Genomic DNA, 19,780 nt, shown 5'->3' with positions numbered 1-19,780 from the left:
TTCCACACGCTGGTGGAGCAAACCAATTACACAGTGCACATTTCAAAGACAGAGAAATGATTCACAGAGAACAGTAAGGGGTCTGCCATGTCTCCAGGTTTGTGGTTTTACCTGCTGTTTTCTAAATTACTGGAATCAACCGAACTCATCAGTGTGTCATCATAAAATTTATGTAGGCTACCTTGTTTGTCTAGGATCATTCTCCGAGTATTTCTTGTTTTAAGCAGTTTGTTGGCTCACCACACAGACACACACGAAAACACTATAATACAATCTCCTGACCGCACATTACATGTTAACGCTTGGTGCTGTGCATTCAAATCATTAGTTTGTGCAAACAGCGGGACGCCCGCGAGTAGTAAATAAAAGGCAGATGGAAACATCGCAGGAGGACGGACATATTATTTTAGCAATTACGGCATTTTTGCATTGTGACAAAGACTATTAAATTCCTACAATGATGTTCACAGACCACATCCCAATCGTAATAGTGGTCATAAACAGTGTTGGGGGTAACATCACAAACAACTTGCAATATGAAAGACATACTATGCACAAGAGCTCAGCAAAAGCTAAGCCATGCCATAAAGCCATCAAAGCAAAAATGGACATTTCACAGCTCTCCGCTGGGGCTGGGTGTTATTGGATGTTTTAAGCTGTAAACACACAGAAGACTAAAGCCAGGACATATTTTACGCAAGTACGCAAACACAGATGCAACGGCTTTGCCAAAGCGTTGCAAACATCTTGCTGAAAATAGTGCATCGCTGAGGTGCACATGTGTCCAAAACTGTGTGTTTTGAAGCATCCCGCACCTCAATAATATCAAACTTGCACTCAGTGACCCACTGCATTAGAATTCATAACAATAAATGCAGGAATCAGATGTCCACACACTACACTATGCGATTAGTAGCGGTCACACCATCAATTTGCAGCCGTTTATCTCTTCATTAGTGGGCGGATAACATTACCAGCTTGTTTCCAGTAACTTCAGCACCATGCATCCATTATGTTTGTTTTATGTCCAAGGTAAGGACACACACTGGAGCGATGCGATTTCTTATACGACTAACCGTCCAAGTTCAAACCCAGTATGGTAGATCATGGATGACTCAGAGGAAAAAAGAAGGAAATATGAAAACAGACATATTTCAATACACCAAACGTCTTTTCGTTTTGGACACCTGATGCCACGAATAAAGAAAATCAAAGTCATTTTATTGGAGCATAAATGCTTAATATAATAAGCAGTGACGTTTCCTAAAAGACTGACACAGATATAACAATCATATCAATAGGTTACTTGCGTAACCCCGGTTCTCTGATAACAGAAATGATGTGTTAGAAAGAGAACCGTTAATTTCTACAATGCACTGTGACAACAGTTTGCTAATCTTTTAGTTCCAAGCACCATGTACATTCCTGACGCCTGATGTCTGTCTCTTAGATTCCTGACCATGAGACATATACTACAGCGCTGTGTAAATCTCTGGTAATGAAACGTTCAGAGTTTGTCATTCCTCAGTGAACCTCTTAACATTGCTAATAGCACCTTCTAGTGGTCAGAATCTTTGTGGTGGACGAAATCCAGCAGCACTGGGAACAGACGCACATACATTTACCCACGTACAGCTGGGTAATAGAATAGTGAGCACGCATTAAGAACTTTACCTATCAAAAGAGATTAAATGATTTAAAGAAGCAGCTGACAAAGCTGCTTTAAGGGAAAACTCAGCTGTGGTGCCTGCAACCCATTCTGCCACAATGATGAACTTTACATATGGAACACGTGCAGTCGTCATTTTGCAGCACGCTGCGCTCTATAAGACAAACCAGGAACATGTAAACAGAAGTAAACAGCAGTGAGGCTATTTAAAGTGGACAATAAGCGATCAGCACGAACGAAACGTGCTCAGATATCATCCTTATCCATGTAAAAAAATAACTAGCTGAGCAGGTGCGTGTAGGTTTCCTTTCTTAAACTTTAACCAACACCACTGTTTTTAAAACTCAAACCAAGACTTGGCTGTTCGAGGAAAAGCTCATTAGGGCTTAGGAAAGTCTCTTTGCATGCAGAAAAAAACGAGATTTTAACTATGTACCACATCATTCGCCGCACACCTCAGCTGGTTTTAATTGCGGAGCGCATTGATGCGCTTTCGCGCACACACAGTACATTTGTGCGCGTTGCTAATAAAGCCTTATGCCGCTTTGTCTTTGCGCAGTGATGCACCTATGTCTGTCACCAGCGCGATCCTAATCTTGCTCTTTTGTTTGCATTTTCCACAGGGCATGTCGCCTATCATTGCCTCCCTATCATGTAGCCTTGTTTCTATATGACGCATTAAATCTTTCACAGATCCACCAAACTGGGGCTTCGTGACGCGCTTAACCAGAAAGACAACAACTACACAAAGTGCACACAGAGGAGGATGTCTTCGATTTTGCATGGGAATAAAATACGACTGTTTTCCTAAGGATTTTCGTTGTTTTGCTCTGCGATCTTGGCATCATCGGCGTGAAAGGCTGATCCTATTGCCGAGGGGGGCAAGGCGCTGGCGCTGCGCCAGGGTCTGGCAAGTGCGCCTCCCTTTACCGCTGTTTGGCTTATTCATAGTTAGGGGTTTGGGTTTGGCTGTTTTTAAAAAGGCAAGCGCTGCACTCAAGTTGATCAGTCGGCTCAGAAAACTTCTGCAGAGGGGAAAGTGTTTTTGGATTCACAAAGTCCAGAATTTTATTACAACCGAATTGCGCACAAACTGTAACCGGGCAGCACTGGACTAATCAAAGACGATACCCCAGTCTCATTTTTAATCTAAAAAGTAATCATCGGATTCTTGATTCTTTTTCAAAGACTTATTTCTTCTTCTTTTTCAAAAGATCCCGACCTGTGCTGTACTTTTGCATGCGGACTTTTCAGAGTTCCTAATTTGCATTAAAAACCCGATGACCGTCCTTAGACGATCGCTTATTTGCGCACATATTTAGTCCCCGTTTTTTTCATCGGATCTCATTCACACTTTGAAGAACAGAAAAGAGACATGATTCTAGTCGTGCTGGTTGCATTTCTCACGGCTTTGTCCATCAGCTTTGGCTCGTATGTGCCGTGCGAGCCGTGCGATCAGAAGGCGTTATCCATGTGTCCTCCGGTGCCGGTGGGTTGTCAGCTGGTTAAGGAGCCCGGCTGCGGCTGCTGCTTTACTTGCGCTTTGGCGGAGGGTCAGGCGTGCGGTGTCTACACCAGTACGTGCACTCACGGGCTGCGCTGCCTACCGCGGAGCGGAGAGGAGAAGCCGCTTCACGCCCTGTTGCACGGCAGGGGAGTGTGTACGAACGAGAAAGGATACAAACCATCGCACCCACCCATCGGTAAGTGGCTTGGACAGTGAAGTGTCTCTCGGTGTCTCATCGAAAGCCAGTGCGTTATGTATGCATTTTACGCATTTGTCAGACGCTTTTATCAGAAGCTACTTACAAGGTGTACACTTTATCAGTATGCGTGCCCTGGGAATGGTACCCACAACCAAGTTTTAATAACAGCAAAGGCTTTATACGTTGCTGCGTATGGATATCGTTCGTTACCAAGATGCAACTTCGCCTGAACATTTCTGCGCGCAGTGAAGTCCGCCGTGCGCACTTGTAATTCTGTGCGCATGGTTGAATTCCGATGCTGTTTCTGCATGCAATTTTGTCCTCGCAAAAGATTTAGCGAAGATTCCAACCTCTGTGTGTTTAACGCAGATTTTCTCTTTCTACCTTAAAAATGCAAAATGATTTTCTCTTTGTGCATGGTTGATTGATGTTTACATTGGAAATGGTTTTGTTTGATAGGCTGTCGACACATATAGGATCACACCTCTCCTCTTTCTGAGGTGCGTACTGTATAATAGCACAGGTGTAGCATACCAACGCCTGCGTGGTATTCTCGGTCGAACAGCTTCTAGGTTGGTCTGAATTTAGGTCTGTGTCTGTGGGTGGTGTTGTGAGGGTCAGATTACTGTTCAAAGATTAAATCCGAGGGTAGAAGGGTAGCTGTGGTGTGTGTATCTAGCCAAGCTATGTGGTAAACCCACTGTGTTCTCCAAATGAGATGGTTTTACAGGTCTCGAAGAGTAATCGTGCACAGCAAGTTTATGTTTACACATTTGTGCATTTGGCCAAATGGTGCATTCAAATGCTACATTTAATCCGTTTGTGTGTTCCCAGGAAATCCAACCCACAACTTTTGTGCTGTTAACACAATGCTTTACTAGTGAGGCTAGAGGAACAAGAACACACTGTAACGTTACAGAGCTCTCTTGCTTTTTTCAATAGTCAGCTGTAATGGGTGAGTCTCCCAGCCCCCATCTTCCTTTAGGCAACATCAATGCATGAAACAGCAAGAGTGAGGAATTCGCTCGATTCTGCTCGCATTGTTCCAAATATAGTGAAGACGGCGGGACTGCACACATTCTTTGAAACAGGCAGACGGCGAGGCTTTCACCGCGACCGTGTGTGTACACAAATACAAACCCCTCGCGCACAGGTGCACATTAAAAACCTGTTTGTCCCAGTATTTACGCTCTTCTGATGAGTGTTATTGCTGCCTGGGTCTCTTGTGATTCAGCAGAATGTCTTTGGAGATGATCTGTCAAGAGCTGTCCCTAAAGCATGGAGATGAATTTAGAGGGAACAGTTTCCAGCCTACCCTGGTATTTGGTTTCAGCCTGGTTTTACTAGCTGGGCAGGACAGACAGAGAGGTGGGAGAGAGAGAGAGAGAGAGAGAGAGAGAGAGAGGTCAGGAGTCTTTCAGATCATTTAGCTCAAGTCTGTGTACTAATTAATTTTATACCATAAACATGAAATTGCAAACGCTAGAAACGAAGCATAGGTTGTATTTAACATCAGTGTGCGTATGCTGTTTTACCTTCATTAAGATGTCGCTCCCAGGTTAAGCATTTTTTCATCATCAAGTGAATCCAGATTATTATTCCGCTCCATTTATGTTAAGATTGACAAATACTGCAAGTTTGCCAATGGATACAAGGGAGACTTTCTACTCAAACATGTTGTGTGCCGTGTGGAGCGTGGATACCATTGGCAACAGATACGATTACATGACTACAGGCTCCTTGCCCATCAAGCATGTAAAGGAATTTTAGGCCGTGTTCTCCAAGATTGATTTCTCCAAATCGCATGCTCCAAATCTCAAAAGCTTGACTTGCAAATAAACAAACATACCATTAAAAACTCTTGAGCGGGCCAAAAAGATGAATCAGAAGCTTGGCTGTTGTATTTGGTTACTTCTGTATCGCTGATGTATTTATTTGATTAAACCCACTAGAGACTATCCGTAGCTAAACAACCATTACAAGGGAATGGAACGCAGTCGCTCTACCGTTGCTTGTTTGTCATCCCAAATTTATATTGTGCCTCAGGCCAAACTCACAGAAGCATTGCATCATCGGACTGACATTGAAACATACGCATTGCTTCACTTAGTGGAAAGCACTTGAATAGTTCTCTTGCACTTTTTTAAAAACAATGCCCAGCTCTTAATTGTCCTGGTCATTTTCCTTTGCAAAGGTATGCGAGCAGGGAACCTATTTCGGCACGCTTGAATGACTCCCTTCAAAGTTTTACAGCAATTTGCGCAGGGTGTATTTGTCACAGGCACCTGGAAGGCTAGTGAGCAGCAGCTGGGGAGAAAATCAACTCGCACAGTAGTCTCATCTCCGTCAGAAACGTGACATCCTCATGCTGGGCCCGTCCTAAACAGGAACATGTGTTTGGCTGACCGAAACGGTAAGGACACGAGAAAGCCTCGCGCAAAAACGATCGGTTTGATTCGTACGTGTTTAGAAAACGAAACGTTCAGATTGAGGGCAGACGGCAGGGCTGCACCGTGTGGTTTTGGCTGAAGACTCCGACCTGTTGAAACCTCTTGTCATGTGCTTTGGGGAGTTGGAGGGGGAGCCGCAGTGTCACGTTTCTGCAGGGAAGGAGAACAAAAGGTGCCTAATTTCTTGCCTGCAGCACAGGTTCAGATGTGGTTTCAAATCGATGCCTCGGTTTTTTGTGCCTCGCAGGATTCTCGGGGGGGGGGGGGTTGGACGGAGAGGCTGCAGCATGCCAACGTTGCTGCTTTTCAGTAGTTGTGTTGCTATTGTTGCAACTAGCTTGTCATAAGCAGCTGTTGTCGTTGAGGATGGTGGAAAATAACGCTGCCTGGCAGTGTGGACACAGAATATATGATCTCATGAGCTCAGACGGAAATTTGGCTCGTGTAGGATAGCCGGGTTTTTAACGGTAAAGATAAACCTTATTCGCTGAAGAACACGCCCTTGAGGCGTAACAAAACTACTTTTAACCAAAATCTTACTGTATATCACAGTAATGGTATATCATGATATGCTTTTGCTGGAAATTCAATGGAAAATGGTTCCTATATGCATCTGGTATACTGTATGGTGATCTTGCGAAATAAATACTTGAGCAAATAAATCATAATATTTTTTATAAATTGTGACTGGAAAGCAACATTTTAAGACTCAGTCAACTAAAGCAGTGGTTCTCAAACTGGGGGCCCCAAGATGGATCCAGGAGGGCCACAGATTTTGTGGCATTTTATGAAATATAGAAATTTATCATACATTTTATGCAATCAAACATCAGAAAAATAAGACCACCAACCAAAAGAATTGATGTTCCAGCATTGTAAAACTGAATATGTTTTTGCTTCAAGTATAAGATTAGAAGTACTTATTTGGGGGGCCACAACGTGATGCACCCTACACAAAGGGGGCCTTACAATGAAAAAGTTCGAGAACCACTGAACTAAAGAACTACAATTGTTTAATTTTCTCATCTTGACCTGATCTCCATTGCTTCACACCCCATGGATTCAGTTTAAAACCCATAGAGCCTACAGTATCTAAGTTTTTCCGCTTCTTTTCGCAACTTCTTCAAAAACAAGTGATTTAATAAATATGAAACGCACAGAATCATATAGTGCAAAAGTAGATTTTTGTGCTCTCTTGCTTTTGTTTCCTAGTTTTGATGACACCAGCCAAGTGATGAAGAGGCGCACACATGCGCTTTGAGCCTGAAGGCCACGGACAGGTGTCATCAGTTTGCTTTGTCCTGATTTATAAGGGACCTGTGTGAATAATAAGTTATGTGGCTGCTTTCATGGATGTAACCGATAGCACATTACAACATGGAAACTTTCATCCCAGCGCACGAAGAGGACTGTCGCTGAGCTCTTAATGTCATTTCATAGCTTGCAATAGTTTGTTTTAGCATTACACAAAAGGTCACATTCTCTATTTTGTAGATTTGTGCAGTTTCGATCGACTTGGTCTTTTTCTGGCAGCCTCTGTAGTTTGAGTAACATACTGCTTTGCTGTAGTGGCCCAACACGGCGTGGACCGAGTCCAAGCTTGAAATATTTAGCAGTGGAATCTAGCCAGGGATGCCATGGTTGGTTTGTGACACGAACAGAGCAATGAAGGCCGAGACAAAGACTAGCTCACTTTAAGAGTGATTTTCAAAGCACACCACGTCTAAATTTATAACAATAGTGAGATAGAGATCTCCGAAACCCAACTGTTGTGCGTGCTAATAATTCAATAAGAGAACAAAATAGGCTACATCACATTCGCTGGGTGCTTTGAGACCGTTCACAAGCACACTTCGTCTTTGCATTGGTCAGCGTGCTCGGCAGTAAATTCGGACAAAACGACCAAAAAGGGGACTCGCTTTCATCATCAGCCCCCGGGCTGTAAAAATAACGTGGATATTCATGAAGTATAATGGCCCGGCGCACATGTAAATTATTAAACGGAGCCCTATCGGATGCATCTCCTTTGGCCAGGCTCAGATCCCTGTATCTTAATGAAAAGTTTTGCAAGCCCAAGAAGAGAGACAGCCACATGTGATACTGTACGTCTGGTCTGGAAAAGCTCCAGGATCCTGGCAGTTTGTCAGATGTTAAACACAGAGCCACTAAACCTTTACAAGCTGGGGACCAAGAGCAAGGAAAAACTGATTCTGGTCTTCCCTGCGAAAAGCCTGACACAGAAAATGACGTCGATAGACTGAAACTAGATTTACAGTTAATGTTGGCTGTTGATGTTCATTAATGGGGTGTATTTCGGCCAATAACCAAAAACGTATTAAGAATAAAAATATTAAGCATAAAGAGGGAATTTAAGTTTTCTGTTTTGTACAATAAGCTTATTGACCTTCACTAGTTCACATCTGATGAGGGAAGTTTAGTTTTTTCCATTTACATGTATATCTATGTATATTTGTAAAACAAATCAATAATATGATCAAAATAAATTCATATGAATATTTTGGGGATAAAGGAGACTGATCACCATGTAGTTCATTCACATTTTTAATAACAACTATAAACCGTTACATATACCCTAAAAAGACTTATATAAGATATAAAAGAGGGACCATTACGTCCATCTGGCTGTTCTTGAACTCAAGAACTCCAAGAAACGCAACCCCGATCCGGTTCAGACGAACCCGAAACTATACCGGGCTTCATTAAGACTGATTAATTTGGAAAATATGTCGTTTTGCACATCCCTTAAGCCCTGCAAGATCTCAAATTCAGTGGCTCAAACCTGCTGAGAAATCTGTACAGAAATTTCAGTCTGCCAAGTCATGGGTTGCGGGATTGATTTCAAAGAGACGGCCCATGCTCTGATTGTAACCTCAGAAGCCAGGAAGCCAATTCCTGTAATGAGCGGGCACCCGCCCCGTGCGTCTCCAGGTCAGACAGAGTCTTTCACCACCAGCCGGCTCAGAACACTGTGGCCCGGTCCGCAGCCATGTGAAGCCCTGGGACCTCGGGGAACTATGAGGGCAGCTATCTCAATCATCTCTGCTGACTGCCTCATCTGTCTGATAATGCTCTCTTGGCTAGAGCTGCAGAAATACTTGGCAACCCGATGGCACCGATGCTCAGGCACTACTCCGAATGTCTGTTACTCATCTGTTAAGCAATAAAACAGTGACAAAAGCAATATGATAATACACCAATGGTCAATTACTTCAGTAACTAACCATAAATTAATCAAGTAATTCAATTCATTGGCCTAACATATATATTGTTACAGTATATAGAATTTGTTTACATATTATGCATCTTGGTGAGCATGCATTTTGTAAACCAAACCAAATGCATTATATATGCATTGTCTATATGCATGTTGGTAGTTTTTGCTTTATCCAATAGCATTTGATTTGTAGTGGGTAGACACTGTAATAGCCAATAATCAGTTGAAGTTATAGCCATGCATCCCACTGAGTTTGAAGCATATATACTTTGTTCCGCAGTATCTCTTCCCTGAACACATGGTGACAGTTACTACCTGCTATTAGATACTTGTGGAACAAGAGCTTGCGGTTGCCATGGTGTTATGGTTCTTCTGACTTCAAAGTTTTCCAAGTACGGCTTTGAGCCGATAAAGTTCCTTTTAAAGGTGGTTTCCGGTCTCACTGCAAAATCCTGTAGTCATGCAGGGGGAAAATGAAATTGTATTCAACTGTAAACTCTTTAATATACAAAGGGTGGATTGTTCAGAGTAGCAGGACATTCAGTCTTTAGGATTTAGATCGAAATAGATTCTACTATAAAATAATAGACTGACATTACTTTGCACCCTAATTTAGCATGGAGCAGATATTGGGATTTTGATTGGTAATTCAACGTAGGCCTAACTTTCAAAGTTTGGTCGTATAGGGTAATAAAGCGAAGTCATGTCGTGCATTGGCTTAACTATGGGCCATTTACAGCAACTTAATGGTGGGGGGTGTCCCATCACCTGTTAGAGACATTTGGTGGCAAAACAGTTTGTTTTGTTGTTAACGCCTCAGGTTACAAGCAAAGTGTGTTAACATCTGCGAACAAGGTTTTCTTGACATGATTTCATAAATAAAATTTGATTGACAATCTGTTTAAAACAGCCAAGGTATTTGCTCAAACATAAATCATTACACATTGTTTGTGAAACAGATATGTGTGTCCCGTTGAAGAAAGGTGCTCAGACAGTAATTTTCACCTGGTGGATAAAAAAGAGGGTAAAAAAATGATCTGTTTGCGTTAAAAGAGCTATAACAACAGACCAGAACAGCCATTTTAAATGCGCTCTTTTGACAGAAATCAACCACCTAGCAACACCCTAACAACCACGTAGCAACATACAGTACTAAATATTAGCATGGCAAAGCTCTGGCGTCCACCCACAACACCGTCGGTCTTTCACCACTTAAAATTTCTTCAAAATCGACTAATTAGACAAATATTTATTGATGCCATTTTCTATATTCCGTTAAAAACACTCGTTTGATTCTCTTTGTGTCGTCTAGATCGTGAGTCTATCGAGCATGATGATACAGCAAAAGCAGAAACAACGGAAGACCAGCCTCCTAAAATTCCCCTTTATCCCAAACCAGACGTGATCAACAGCAAGAAACACGCAGCTGTGCGCAAGGACAAGAAGAAACAGACGGAGAAGCAACGCTTCGTGGGCCCGTTGGACTACTCGCCTAATCCCATCGACAAGCACGAGCCAGAATTTGTAAGTTGTGCATCACAGCAGCGGTTAAACGGGTTGTTAACACGTGAGGTGGCGATGTAACGTTCCGTGGGTTTTTTTCCAGGGTCCCTGCAGGAGGAAGCTGGACGGAATTATTCAAAGTATGAAAGACACTTCCCGCGTCATGGCTCTTTCCCTTTACCTTCCCAACTGTGACCGGAAGGGTTTCTTCAAGCGTAAACAGGTACAACTCTTGACTCAAAATCATACATTACAGTATATGCAATATCATTATATAGTTCATTTTTATTAAAACATAGAAACATATATTTAATTTAAAAAAAAACAATTTAACCAGTGCAAAAACAGCTTCACATTAAGAGTCTGTAATACAATATGAATGCAATGGATTATAAACGTCTGAGAGCGCTACTGAAAATTCTTATAATGCTTTGCATTCTTTTCTCATTTCAAACTGCATTTGTTGTTGTATTTCGTATTGTTGGCAGACTGAATCGAGTAAAAAGTTCACTTGGATTTCAGCATTTCTCAGTGTTTTTCCCCAGTCGCTTTAATAACAGCATGCACTGGTATGGGAAGTTCGTGCAAAACTCGCTGATCCATGTTGTCCCAGCATGATTTGAGAATGTTCCAAAGAATCTTGTATGCTTCAATAGAAGAAAGGAAATCTGACCTTTTGTACAAAGGAACTAACATGGTCACAAATTTGCATACATTTGATAAGTGACCTAGAAATAGTGCGGAATCTTAAATGTTTCTTCTTCATTTCGCATCCCAACTCGTCCTTGTTTGTTTTTCAAAAATGCACGCTTTGTGATTTTCAATGCACTCTCAGGCTTTTGGTTGTAAACATACGATTGCATGAGCTGCCTTCAAAGCCGGTGTAAATTGGACGATATTATAATCGACAAAGCGTTTGTGTGCTTAAAACGGCAACATGACCCTTTTTCTCTTCTGCACCCCGCAGTGCAAACCGTCCCGTGGCCGGAAGCGAGGCATCTGCTGGTGCGTGGACAAATACGGCGCGCAGCTGCCCGGCACCGACTACAGCGGAGGCAACATCCAGTGCAAGGATCTGGAAAACAGTAACAACAACGAGTGAGAATTCGAGCCACCCCGATCACCAGACCTAGGGCCCACCTCCTTTTCCTGCCTACCAATCCACCGCCAGTCACGTTGAGATTTTGAAGCAAAACAAATAGAAAAAAAACGCAACGACTATTAGAAATACGAACAATTGGAAAAACCACGGGAATCGTTTTGACTGAGCGCACATCTCTAAAATCACTGGACTCAGCCAATCAGAGGAGTCCTGGCAAAAATTGTTAAGAATATATACATACGATTATATATTTTTATAGAAGCTGGGGTTGGAGCACCATACGGTTTTGTTTAAAGTTAACATAAAACAAAAAACGTAAAAAAAAGGAATATATGGCATGTTAAACATTAACAGGGCTATCTTGGTCTTTTACATCTTTTGCTGTCACGGTATCACATGAGATAGCAGGAACTCTTACTATTGGAAGAAAAACACAATTTTCGTTGGTTTTCCGAAAGATAAAGGGAAACACATACGGTAGAGATGGATAGCACAATCTCTACCTCTTTTTTTCTCGGTCCTGTCAAAGCACTTATTGGGAATACTGCTTGGAAATGTGTAACTTCACCAAATTCAGTGTATGCGTGCATGAGCATGTGTGCGTGTGGACGATACGGCGATAGCTTTCATAAAAAAACCAATGCCTTTTTGTGACGTATCCCTCCCGGAACACGATGAAAACCCATTTGACAAATCTGTTTCAGCGGCTTTATGTGTAGAGCTTACCTAACACGCCAAACGTGCCTATGTAAACAGATGCAGCCGTGCACATTTACACGGGTGAGCCGAGCGGTCCTGACCGACGTCCTGTCTCACTGCCCATGTCTAGATAAAATGAGAAAAAGACAGGCCAGGCCACTCTGGAGTTTTCAGATATTATGGCATCTGGTCAAAGTTCAAATTGAGGCAGATGCCGTAACCCCTAAACGCTTCCGGCATTTGTGTTTGATGGATGTTCACCGTGCAAAGCAGTCGTCTCTTTCTCTGTAATGTTACCTTTGTCCTTACGATTAACTTTGACTTAAACGCTGTTTCCTTTGAATTCATTGAGGTATTGACGGTCCGTTTATGAGCCATGTTCCTTGACTATGTGGTTTCACTGAAAAAACTTTGAAAATATTACCTTCAGAATATTGAATGTGTTTTATTTTTATTTCGTTTTGTTGTTGTTGTTGTTCTCTTGTTTCTTGTTATCTTTAACAAACAACCACCATGATTTGGTGCCTAGGCCAGGAGTTGTGTCTTTAGCATATTGTCAATTTGCATAGTTCCAGGACTTGGTCATTTGAATGCAGGTCTGACCACTTTCTAAGCTCCGCCCACTCTGACCGTTCACCAATCAGTAATAGCCCTGTTTGCTTATTCAGGCCAGCAAAACGGCTGGACGTTTTCTTTTGTTATTTGTCACATTTCTGTATCTCGAAGGAGGCTGCAGTTCAATGTCCTTCGCCGTCATTTAACGCATCACTTCCTGTGAGTTTCGGTGTGCGAGTCTCAGTGCCTTTTCTACATGCAAATACATTTGAATGGTTACGTGAACGTTACACAATAGCCAAGGGGACAAAAACAGGCGAACCTTTTGATATCAACGAAGGACCTCAATCGCGTTCAAATCGAGAAGCAGAACAGACATAAAAACTCCAAGCAGCTATCAAAAATCCCCGTGGTTAGGCTCCGATAGGGGAGACGTTCGTCACGAACGGCTCCAGCAAGTGCTAGCTCATTTACTGTTATTTCTCTTTACGAATAAGCTGACGTTTGATCTGACAGAGACTGCAAATGTGTGTCATTTCCGACGAGAGTGTTTTCAATGACTTATTTCAAGCTATACGTAAAACAGGGATACTTACCGGTCAGCTCTTGATGATCGAGCAAAGCCATCGCCTGCCACCATGAGTCCGTCCGGATCTCATTTCAGGGCCCGAATGATCACGTTTTTTTACAGCTGGGAGGGGGCCGTAAAATAGTTGATAGACTAAAAGCATCACAGGTCTGCAGAATGTAACCACGGCACGTTTAAAATAAGAAAAACGAAGGTAGCAGGAAAGAGAGGTCAGGGTTTGCGTCGAGTACGTCGAAGAGGCGAAGTCGTCTCTGTTATTGCACATTTAGCCTTACAGGTGTCTGTCACCACAGGGCGAAATCAGTAGTCAGCATTATTTAGGTCCTGATCCATGCTGAATGCCCCCTCCCTATTAAAATAAGCAGCTTGCACTTAATTGTTTACCTTGCCACACATTTAGTGCCGTCTCTTTAAGAGGAAAAGTGAATCTCAGTTCAGGTATAGAAGCGGGAGCAGGCGTCGGACAGAAACCCTGCCCGAGTACCTTTGACAGGGGCTTCGCGGCCCAAGCCTGAAATCCACATCATCATTCAGTGGGTATACAAGTTAAACCCATCACAGTCTATTCTTGATCTACTTTTAAAGGAACAGTCGCGCAAAAATGAAAACGTCGTCATTTACACGTTTAGAAACGATTTATAAACTATCCATTCATTGAAAAGATCCGACTTAAATGAACGATTCATTGACAGAAATGTACCACTTTATACTTTGATTGAAGTTTGGGGCCTCCGTCTCCATAGTAGAAAGTACTTAAAAATATTTGAGGGGTCATAGGGGTTTGAAACCACACGAGAGCAAGTAAAGACAGATCGGTTATTTTTGCGTGTACTGTTCCTTTAACAGACCTTAAGTCTCAGTGATATCCGGGGAGCAGGAGGGAGGGCGAAGGCCTTAAGCGGTGATCTCGTGCTGGGCCTCACTTCCACAACACACTACACATCACAGTAGATTCTTTAGACGGACAGCCGGAGTTCTCGGAATCTGATCAGCAGGCTGGCACGGCAAGCAGGGGACCCACACAAACGTATCTGCGACACAGGGCACGCGACGGCTGAAATAGTTGAAACAGTGTCACGCATTAAAGTGCAAGAGAAAACCCTGATGGTTTTTGTCAAGCACTGAACGTTTCAAGACGACGCGCTTCATGGCTGAAAATGTTTCCCGTCTGGGTGTCAGATATGAGAATGTGGACGAAGTCAGATCCCAGATCTGCTTTGTAATAATTTGGTGTAAAAGGCAGAATGTAGCGTGCTGCTTTTGTGCTCTGCTTGCATCAGATTCCGATCGTCGTACATTACTCGGGTAGACAGCATTCATAACATAGGCCTACAATACAGTAGTAAAGACAGGTTTTCTATTGTCTCTGAATGCATAACAGTTTTTTCTTTCTTACTCTTTTTATTTTATGGATGAGATAAGACTTGATGATTGACCATCTAAATATGGCTTAAACCGGCATGTGAAAGACTCAATAGTGGCTGGAGGACTCTAAAATGTTCAGCATTTGGAACTCTTAATAAAACCAATAAAATGGAAAAAGGTAAAAAAAAAGCTCAAATTATAAAAAAGTGAATATCACTGTGTAATATTTATTCAACTTGTAATTTATGTACTCTTTTAACCTTTGTCTTTTTTTTGTTATGACAAAGCATTTATTTAAATAAAGTTATGTATTCATTTACGCTTGTGCAATAAATTTATTTGTGATGACATATTATTATGACGTCTTTATATGAATACATTATCAATAGTCTTGCCAGTAAGCACAAGATGATTATCAAGCTGTTACACGTCTGCTTGCAAATGTAAAGCGAGCACGTACTGTCACTTCAGTAACCCAGTAGAAAAAAATAAAACAGTATTACAATTGCAGATAAATCATGAAGATATCATTAAAAATAAATCAATCATTAAGTTAAGTTAAGCTCTACGATGACCACCAGAAATAATGTCAACTCAAGAATTGCAATGACTGTGAAAGTACGCTGGCTAAAAATACACATTGATTAAAAAAATCCAGCAATGAAACGTACACATTATTCACATGTTTACCCAATAATTCATGCTTTAACAAAAACACTAGATTTAGAAATTCGGGTGGTGTTACCGTAACCAACTAGATCACCAACCAAGGGACGAATTGAAATGATTTGTGGTAGTCGACATTATATCACATATGGGTCGACGGAGCTTATCTTGAGCACATTCCCTCAACAATTTACATGACCCACATGAGGTCAATACATCAGGGATCTGTTGCACATGCACCCACATCGTTCATCTGGCTCCTAATTCAATTGTCTTGACTGATAAATCAGGATAAGAGAAGCCCAGAGGAGCAGATCATTACAGGATGCAGGTTTATTTTGGGTGCATTTAAACTCTGCCCAGAGGCGAGGCACCTGGTTTTCAACAGAAGTCAAAGAGATTGCTCAGGAACAAGGAAGTCATTTACCTAGACCCCCAACTTCAAGGGGGATCTCTGACCAAAGGGACCAACGCTCCAATCAAGCAAGTGAGAAAAACAACGCTACGGATAGATTATCTGGCGCGGAAACGTCCGCTTTTATCGCAAAGCTCCGGGGCGAGTTAGCACCACGTTTCATGACCAAACTGCTAGGACTAGATTGGACCGGTGCATCCAGCCAGAGGCCAAAGATGGTGCTGTTAAAATCTGTGTTTCACACCACACATGCACACAGCAGGCCGACAGTGTGCTTTACATTGACACCGCTTTTATTGCGGCCCTACGCATAAAATATAGTGATTTATGGATTGTTGCATTGACAACTGCCTTTAATAAGGGCTTTAAATTATAAAGTGGTTGTCAGAACTGAGCTATTGAAAACTAATACAAACTTTATGTCCATGAAATCTAGTTTAAATGAGGATCACATTTTCATTCAAATGGTTATCTACACGGAAGAGAACTCAAACCATTAAACACTCCCGGATGAAGTTAGATCTACTGATTAGAAAATGCTGTTTGTATGCCTGTGAATTAAAGTGATAGTTTACTCAAAAATTCATCCTCTCGTCATGTCAAGCCTGTTTGACTTTCTTATTTTCTGCAGAACACAAAAGAAGATATTTTGAAGAATGTTGGTAACGGAACAACGGCGGTACACGTTTACTTATATTGTATGGACACAAAACCAATGCAAGTCAATGGGTACCGCAATTGTTTGGTTACCAACATTCTTCAAAATATCTATTGTGTCGGGCAGAAGAAAGAAAGTCATACAGGTCTGAAATGACAATAGAGTAGGTAAATGATGACAAATTTTTCATTTTTGGGTGAACGCTTTAAGTGCACCTAGGGCTGTCACAAATTCACATTTTCACTACACTGCAATATCTACTAAAAAATAACTAAATAATCCTATTAGTCAAAATCTTCCATTTGTTCAATTTTGTTTTTCGATTTTTTAACAAAATGAATTAAACTCAAAATATAAGCGGAGAGAAGAAGAGAGTTTGTAACCTTTGTGGCACTGAACTATACAATTATCATCTTTGTAGTATTAACACAATATCAATAATCAAGATTTTGTTACATTTTCCTAAATGTATTTGAAAATATACAGAATAATACATTAAGATATTAAATAATATCACCTTTCGTATATTGAAAAATATAAGCACTTGGTTCCAATATATGGAAATGTATTATTTCGCTGCTGTCCTTCTGAAATCTCCATATTTCGTGGGTTTTTTTGTTGTTGCCATAAATCATTATTATCAGTCACCTTTTATGTTTGTCACTAGATTTTGCAAATATCTAACCTGTTTAATCATTTAAAAAGTACAGTGTTTTTTCCATTTCCTGAAAAACAGCAAATTCGGACATCTGAGGTTTCGGAAGGACAGCAATGGTTTTATGTATTGCATTATATTTTCCATTATTTTCCACATAAATTGCTCTTGCAAACTTTGCTGCGTACGTAAAATGTTAGCAAAACAAACCAAATGCTTTTTGGGTAAAACAGGCCTAAACAAACATTCAAAGAAACATGTTTTGTGTGTGTCATGAAAGATGGTGGTGGGGGTCTGAAGATGATCACTTCAGAGGACATACAGGTAAGGTTTTTTCGGGAATAACTTACACATTCCAGATGTGACGGTGGAGTCACTTCATCTGCAGCTGGGCAGCGTGTCTTTAGGATGAAGGTATAGAGGAACCAAGCAGACGCAGAGAGCAACACGTGTCTGGGATTTGATTTGTGGGGCAGTCAACATGACAATTACTATTGCCTTCAAAGACACTGACAACTGCGTTTTAGACTTCAAAGCGCTCGCGTCCCTTTTATCGCGCTATTAGTTGAACAACTATAGACGGCCCTTTCATATCACGACATGTGGCAGTCCATTACACAACGATTACAGTTTAACGTTTCATCCTCTGCTGCTTCTTGCGTGAGGTAACATATTGTTCTGGTGTAATATTCTCGAGATTCGTCCTCATACTGATTTCAGTTAAGGAAAGATTGCCAACAGAGATGTTAAGCGCAGATAAACAACACCAGGTGGATCTTTTCCATGTTATATCTTCTGCGGATGGAACATCGAATGGGTGCTTTGTCAGGATACATTATCTCAAGAAGAAAAAAACAAACAAACAGAAGGGTAGAGAGACCAGAGCCGATCCTCCCTATAAGCAGACTACGCAGGCTGCGTAGGGCCCGGCACCACCAGGGGGCCCCCTTGAGTACCGAATCAAAAACACTGTATGCTATTTTTATAACTTGCAGATTCAACTTTACAGGAATCATTTGGAAATTTCCTTTTTAATACTTGATTTATTTAATTACTTTGACATACTCGGTCTCGAACATCGTGTAGTGCGCGGCAGGTGATGACATGCGCGTGGTGTGATGGAGCACGTTATATGACCATGGCTATAAAACGGAGCTATCCGTCTGTTGCGGAAAAAAACACCAAAAACGTGAAGCAAAAGAGCAAGAAGGCATGTGTTGTACTATTTTCAAAGTCTTTAGTTTTAGTCGTTTAGTTTTGCCAAATTATGCAAGTACAGATTTATAAATCCAGTAGATTTATAAATCCAGTATTTATCCACTGGCATAAAGTTTGTTTTTACGTTGGACGTTCGATAGTCTGAATTTAGGGACCGTCTCCAAAGTTACAAAGGCTACACATTTATATACACGCTTCTAACTTCAATAGCATTTAAAGGAATGACTTAGTCACAAAACCAGCTGTACAGACTGTACAGTACAGTGTTCATGTGGGTGTCACCACTGCAGTCCACTGTATTTCGTTTGCCCATGATGATATGTAATTTTTGCGTCATCACATTTAGAGAATTGTTGATTTTCGTATAGCTTTCTTGAGTAAACTAAATTTATCATGTTTTATTTTTGTTAATCACTCATTTGGTTAAAGTTTTTTTGACAGCTAGATGGTTCCAGAGCCAAGCGTTACTTTGGGTAAAAAATATTTGCATGTGAATTTAATTTTCAACTTAATTGTTCTAACTGTCGGTTTAATGTTTTTTGTCTTTTTTAGTTTTTATTTATTTAAGTATGTTAATTGATTTATTATTTTTATTTCTTATAGTTTACAGTTATGTGTATCTAAATTTATAAACATAACTGACAGGGGCCCCCACAAAGGTTTGCTTAGGGCCCCCAGATGTCTAGGATCGGCACTGAGAGAGACAATGATCTTGATTTTACACTCAGCCGTCTGTTTGTTGGACAACACAGGAGCTCTTTTCACATTTGCATGGGTAAAATCAAGCCTCGAGGCGCCAGAAGTGGCAGACGGTGACAGATGATGTATTTACCATCCTGCAGCTTGAAGCTCAAAGATGCGTCCCATATCTTTTAACCAGTGGAATTCCATTCCTTTTTTTTAATAAATTTAACACATGTATTTGGACATACATTAAAATTACAGATAAAATGCATTTAAAGGGATAATTCACCCCCATATTCTTTCATTTAGTCAGTCATGTCATTTGAAACATGTATGACTTTCTTTCTTCTGCAGAAGATATTTTGAAGAACGCTGGTTACCAAACTACACAGGCCCCTATTGACTTCCATTGTATGGACACAGAACAAAAATATAAAATACCAAAAATACAAAAATAGAACTTTTCTCAGAATTGCTCAAAATGTAATCTGCTCCACAGAAGAAAGAGTCACATACGGGTTTTAAATGAAATGATGATGAATAAATGATGACAGAAGGTTGAACTATCCCTTCAATCGTGTCTCCCAACTCAAAAACGAAATAGATTTGAA

At 41.1% G+C, this 19,780-nt stretch overlaps 1 protein-coding gene across 2 annotated transcripts; it reads left to right on the top strand.

The window, feature by feature from the left end:
- Window positions 1-2,234: 2,234 nt before the first annotated feature.
- igfbp5b (insulin-like growth factor binding protein 5b) lies at window positions 2,235-15,050 on the top strand. Of its 2 annotated transcripts, none has more exons than XM_057335229.1 (4): window positions 2,235-3,372; window positions 10,460-10,584; window positions 10,667-10,786; window positions 11,531-15,050. In XM_057335229.1, exons 1-4 carry the CDS (start codon window positions 3,045-3,047, stop codon window positions 11,663-11,665), a joined length of 708 nt encoding a protein of 235 aa, XP_057191212.1. In that variant the 5' UTR covers window positions 2,235-3,044; the 3' UTR covers window positions 11,666-15,050. The 2 variants fall into 2 exon arrangements, with proteins under 2 accessions (XP_057191212.1, XP_057191211.1); XM_057335228.1 differs by having other exon boundaries at window positions 2,238-3,372; window positions 10,373-10,584.
- The last annotated feature ends 4,730 nt before the right edge of the window (window positions 15,051-19,780 follow it).

The sequence above is a fragment of the Triplophysa rosa genome, linkage group LG6, assembly GCF_024868665.1.
Source record: "Triplophysa rosa linkage group LG6, Trosa_1v2, whole genome shotgun sequence".
Classification (NCBI taxonomy): domain Eukaryota; kingdom Metazoa; phylum Chordata; class Actinopteri; order Cypriniformes; family Nemacheilidae; genus Triplophysa; species Triplophysa rosa.
This window is presented reverse-complemented; position numbering and strand designations above follow the sequence as displayed.